Here is a 6,162-nt window from a genome sequence, read left to right as displayed (position 1 = left end):
TTCCAATTTCATTTTTTTTCACTTGTTTGGAGTTACTCTTTCTTCATGCTAAAACTCAAAATGTGGACATTATAAGCATTATTTATGTAAAATCCAAAATCAATTCTGTTCATCAGTATTGAAGGAAAATGATGTCAGTAACTCAAGTGAATGCTTAATTATGCAAGTACTTGAAAATGCTTACACATCAGAAGTACAACCACACCATCTTCTGATCCATTTCTGGTATTACAGAGGAGAAAGTTTACAAACACACTGATTCTGCCTGTTTTCACAGTTAATTCAGTATGATTGCACATATAACAGTCTTGATATATGCTCAGTCTCTGTAAAGATAGTAACTGTATGATAAAGATAAAATGGATGGGCACAATATTCCAGCCCAATTTCACCTCCAGATGACGAGTTCTGAGTGGCACATGCATTACAGTTTCACGTAGAAAACTTCTAAATTTAAATGTTTTTGTTGCTGTTGTTTAGGTTTGTTTTGTTTTTCCCAAGGGAACATCCTTAATCCAGTTTTGTCAGGGGTAATGGTTACCACCTTTCTGAAGAATTTTGTTTATTGAAGTCTCTCGAGCTTGTGCATGACGCTGACCACAACTCCTTCCAGGAAGAATTCCCATTCAAATGGCAATTACCTTCCAGAAAAACAATGGCAGTTATCCCTTGTAAAAATACCAACTCTTGATTTCTAAAACCTCTAACAGGAAAATAATTGTTACTAAACTAGATAAACCCAATTTGAGTTTGTTTGTTTATTTGTTTTGCAAAGTTGAATCTCCAAGTTCATGGGATGTACATTTGACACTGCTCTTAACTGGTTTAAGAAAATCATATGGCTGTCTTCACTCATCATTTCAAGTGATTGTATGAATTTAGGTAACAGAGCTGTTTCTAAACCAGTAAAAATATTTAAGGTACTCATGCAAGCACTGCATTGTACCTATGCGTCACGTTGGCGCTTCCACAGAACTTATGCATAAAGAAATCTCTGTGAATACATTAGTAGTTTGACTGAACTCCACAGCTCCCTTGGCACACCCAGCCCACATGCAAGATTACGACTCTTCACACTGACCGCCGTTTTCTTTGTTTCTACGATTCTGTGATATTAAGCCTTAAAGCCTCATTCAGGCATTGAAACGGGTCGCCCGGGGAGGTGGTGGTGTCACCATCCCTAGGGGCGTTTAAGGAAAGGCTGGACGTGGTGCTTAGGGACATGGTTTAGTGGGTGACACTGGTGGTAGAGGATGGTTGGACCAGATGACCACGAAACTCTTTCCAACCCCAGCGATTCTGTGACTAAAAGGCCGCCCCCCGACACCGCCCCTCACACACCAACGGCCGCCAAAAGGCACCGCGCACCCCCACGCCCTCCCCCTCCCCCTCCCCCTTCCAGCACCGGGGGCTGCTGGGCAGGCGGAAAAGAAGCGGCGGCGCATGCGCGGCCCCCAGCGCCCGCCCCGCCCTCCCGGCGCGGCCCGGCCCCGGCCCCTCCCCTGCGCAGGGGCCGCCGCCGCCGGCAGCCGCCGCCTCGCCCGCCCGGCCCCGGGGCCGCCGCCGCCCCCTTCTCCCCCCCTTCCCCCTCCCCTGTCCCCGTCATGTCCGAGGCGGCCCAGGAGCTTGTCCAGCTGGTGTGGGGCAAGAAAGCCGGGCCCCGCGGGCTGGCCGACACCATCTTCTGCCGCTGGGCGCAAGGTAGCTCCTTCCCTCCCTCCCTCCGTCCCTCCCTGTCCGTCCGTGTGTCCGTCCGTGTGTCCGTCCGTCTGTCCTCACAGCCCTGCCTGGCTGCCCGGGGGGTGGCCGAGGAGGAGGAGGCGGTGGCGTGGTGGTAAATGATGCAGCAGTTTCGCTTGGGAAAGAAGTTTGGGGTTTGGGCTGGTATTTTTTTATATATATTTTTTTATTTATTTTTATTTTTTGTCCTCTCGGTCGCCTTTTGCCTCAAATCTCCAAGGGAGCTGTAAGGAGGAGGGATAGAAACCCGTTTCTCGCATCGTTATTTTTTTTCAAAAACCTTCCTTAACGCCTGTTCCCAAGGGCGTCTCGCTCCTTTATTCCACACAGCTTTTGGAAGCGGGAAGGCTAACTCGCCTTTTTTCCCCCCAAGAACATGGGAGCCCCAAATAGGCTCCCCAGGCGTGGGGGTTGGCTTGGGACGGAGTCCCCCTAGCTGTTTATTTATTTATTTCCTAATGGGTTCTCTAATGGTTCAACTAATGGCAGTTGGAGCAGGTGCAGATCGTCCCCAGGAGGTGGCCAGAGATAAAGCAGCAATAACCGTGGCTCCTGGGGGCTTTGCAGTGCGATTTTTCTGTATGTAAATTACACAACCTACGCGTAATTTCTTCTCAGTGCAGATTTTCTGGTGCTATTTCAGAACTACAATCGAAAGGTGCAATCCAGAGACTTGCCGGTAAAAGTGGTATTCAGACAGTACCAAAATTGGTACCAACAAATAATTCTCTCTTTACTGATAATGTTAGTCTACCTAAACTGATAGTTTTAGGACACCTTGTTCATAAATGGAGTTTCAGCAGTTTCAAAATGTATTGAAGGATTGATGGAAAGGTCTCTTGTGGCCTTTGGTGGCTCCTGGGAAGAAGCTGATATTTCCCGTCTTTCCATCTGTCCTTAGGCAAAGTCCTGTAACTGTATTGTGTAGCGTTTCTGCTCCCTTCCCTATATCCTGTTTAGTATAATCAGTTTCGTGTAGTAAAAGCACACGACAGCAGGTTAGTGTGATGTTTGGAGTCTCCCTGCTGAGAAAAAAAGTCAGTTTCAGTCTACTATGTTGTATAGCAACATAATACCTTTACCAACTGTAAATTTCCGTCTTGAAAAGGTACTGCACTGTTTTCCTGCTGCCAAGGAGTCTTGTGAACATTGACTTACCAAGATAAAGCTTGATTTTCATCTGTGTGTGTGTGTATATATATATATATATACATATATTATATATACACACTTATTTCCACAGCCTTCGAAGTTGAGAGGGACTCTTGTTTTGCATCACTTGTGCAAAAGTTACCGAAAACATATAAATAGTGTTTGCCTAAAATAACTGGTTTGAGATTTTTTTGTATGTGTTTTTTCTTGTTGCTGCTTGTGGGTGTTTTGTTTTTTTGGTTGGTCGGCTTTGGGTTTTTGTGTTTCAGAGTGTAGTGACAACACTGGCGTTTATTTCAGATACTTTCTGAATATGGTCTAATCTTTCTCATACTCTTCGGAAGTTGAGAGCTGTAACTTACATTTAGAAAGGAAAATAAGTAGTAGGGAGGGTGTAGAGGAATGTAAGACTCAAACCAGTCGGTTTCTTAGTAAAGATAGCAGTGTTCTGGGAAACCTAGTCATGCACAAAACTCGGTTAACCATTGTATGCGTTTGGTCAAAACTAAGATCAACTGATCCATGGCGACTTAGCAGAACAGACCTGGCTAATGTGGATATGTTGTCTGAGGTTATTGACGGTTCAAAACTCAGAAGTAATTCCTGCAGTTTGTTGCGTTGGCGACTTGAAACACATTGTCTTGGTTCCAGACCTCACAGAGGCATAACCGCAAAGCTGTTATTGTGTTTGAATTTTCTCTGTGGTGGTGTTTGTCGTTGGTTTTTCCCAAGGAAAATCTTTGTGTGTTTGCAGCAGAAGTTGCAGTGTGAACCTTGTGAGTCCCACTCACCAGAATCCTCAAAGTGGGCGCAGAGGAATATGGAGCAAAGGCTTGGTCTGCACTTCAGTGTTTACTGGTATAGGTATGGGGACTTGAGAAGCAGGTAGGAGGAGGGCTGAACCCTAAAGAACCATACCTGCAATAGGAGCAATTTTTTCTTTGATTCAAGAGACAGACTCCATTCACAAAGCTGCTCTGCAGATTAGCAGATACGTAACTGGGAATGTCTGGCAGGTTTAAGTGCAACAGCATTTCAGAATGACCTAAGCTGTTTTCTCACTGGCCTTTGCAGAAAAGGACATGGAACTGTCTTTTCAAAACAACTGCTTAACTTCAGAAGCATAGCATGAGGGTATTAATACTACAATTTATGCATATATGTATAACATACGATGGAAATAGGTCTGTTTTATCCAGATCCCCTTCTAACTTCCTTCCATATTGAGAGCCGGATGAGTAGTTTGACAGCTTTCCTTTTCGTTCTACCTTTCTCTTTCTAGGTTTCCATGTTTTTACATACCAGGAACTCTTTGGACTGGTCTAGTATATTTAAACATCACCAGATTGGCTTTTATTGCATCCTTGGTTGAGGAGCTACCTCCTATTGCACTGCTTTTAAGTCATTGGAGCTGTAATATCATTAGACCGTGATCAAGTCGAGGTTACCAGGGAAAAATATTTTTTACCAGATAAGCATGTATATTTTTAAGGAAAAGTAAAGGGAAAAGGTTTTGCTATTCTTTAAGCCTTAAATAGAAGTAGCAATTTGAAGAGCGTGCCTTTAACTTAATAATTTGTAATTCACTTGGGTAATTGGAGAGGAGTAGTGCCTGTTATCTGTGTAATTTTTTTTATTTTATAATTACTAGTTATGAAAACACATCTGCGTTTCTGTCTGCTTTCTGTCTCTGTGAATTCCATGTTAGTACAAACAGTAAATCAGAAAGAAAAATTTTCATTTTTCATAATATGTGCAGTTAGGGTATAGATGGCTGTTGATTGTGCAAACAGGTGGAGGAAGCGGTTACACCTATTGTGCCAGCTCTACCTGCTTGTTACTGCTTGTCTGCCCGAAGTATTGCCTCTCCAAGTCGGGTGGTGGAACTGTTGTTGAAGCTCCTGCTTTATTAGTGCCTGTCAAAGCAAAAATAAACCCTGGTGGGTGGATATTTGAGTTATGGTCTGGGGACTGCTTCTAAGGCTTCTGTAAAAGTAAAAAGAAGCCAAACCTGCTGCCAGGAATTGGTACATCATGCGAAAAAGTATTGAGGTTTTCAAATCTGCAAGTACTGTAAACTACTGACCTGAAACTTTAGTTTAAACAGAAAATGTTGCTAGTTCAGCCAGTAGGAAGTGGTTTTTTATTAGCACAAGCAATACCTCTAAGTTTGAGAGAACAGTAGCTTTTGGGAAAAACAACAGGGATGTTCTGCTTGAAAACAGCAATCTAACACTTTGGGCAAGAGAAGTTTCGTTTCTTGATTTTATGTTTGTTGACCTCTTTTCTCCCCTTGGAGTGGCAGATTTGTTTTGGGGCAGTGATCCTGTCTTTACAGACCAAGTAACCACATCTTGCTGTTTTGAACAGCAACTGAAAGACCGTCAAATCCCTTTCTGTTCTGTGAGATTTAATTTCTTTATTTCACACCCTTCTGTAACACAGAGTTGTCTTAAAAATAACGGATAAATTCTGACGAACGCGAATGCCTTTGTGAAGTAATGGACTCGGGAACAGCCAGAGCGCTTGCGTAATTGAGATGGGGAAGGATCGGGGAGGCTCTGCACGGGCAGAAGGTTAGCGCTGCCTGAGCCGTGGGTTCCTGCTTCACAGGAAATTTCCTTCATTTGCTTTGAGTACAAGTGAAACTAAACCCAAGATTTCTTGAAATTTCTCCAACTAGGACTTCCCTAAGTTTTGTGTCTGTCCAGTATTATGGATGTTGTTGCCAATTTCTCCTATTTTAGTGAACTTCATTTTGTACCAGAAGGAGGAAATCAGACACACCATGATGCTTGCTGATTGAAAGGTTAGGCTTTGGGGTGGCAATGCAGTTTTTCGAGGGACTGTTGGACTCATTATGTGTAAGGTACAGCCCTTTTGGCACCGTTAAACTGGAAGGGAAATAGAATATATCAATGACTGCCCAAAAACGGGGTGTGAACATGTAAATTAAATTAAGTTAATGAGAAGATTGTATTCTCTGGCCAAAAGGCATAGTGGTTAATGTAGTTGAATGTAGATGTAGTAAGAACTTCAAATGCTCTGTAACACAATTTTCTAAACAGTAAACCCTAAAACTCTATTGCTGCCTGGGTCCAAAGAGGAAAATCACAAGAGGTATTGCTCGTACTGTAAGGAAGGATGTGGTACAAGTAAGAACATTCCCTTCTCTCGATAAGGGTGACAGTCTTAACAAAAATAAAAGCTCTTGAGGAGGGCTCACATAGAAAACATACACATTTATTGAAATTCAAAAGTTTCACAGGG

General features: G+C 43.2%; 1 protein-coding gene across 1 annotated transcript in view; it reads left to right on the top strand.

Moving 5' to 3' along the window:
• The first annotated feature begins 1,472 nt into the window (after positions 1-1,472).
• The window catches only part of MINDY3 (MINDY lysine 48 deubiquitinase 3), a 50,424-nt gene continuing 45,734 nt past the window's right edge, over positions 1,473-6,162 (top strand). The window contains exon 1 of the mRNA XM_083825170.1: positions 1,473-1,701. Coding sequence (XP_083681296.1) covers positions 1,605-1,701 — 97 coding nt within the window. The 5' untranslated portion in view covers positions 1,473-1,604. The remainder of the gene's footprint in view (positions 1,702-6,162) is intronic.

This window comes from Anser anser (genome assembly GCF_964211835.1).
Source record: "Anser anser genome assembly, chromosome: 2".
Lineage (NCBI taxonomy): Eukaryota > Metazoa > Chordata > Aves > Anseriformes > Anatidae > Anser > Anser anser.
Note: the sequence above shows the minus strand (reverse complement) of the source record. Positions and strands in the feature narration are given on the sequence as shown.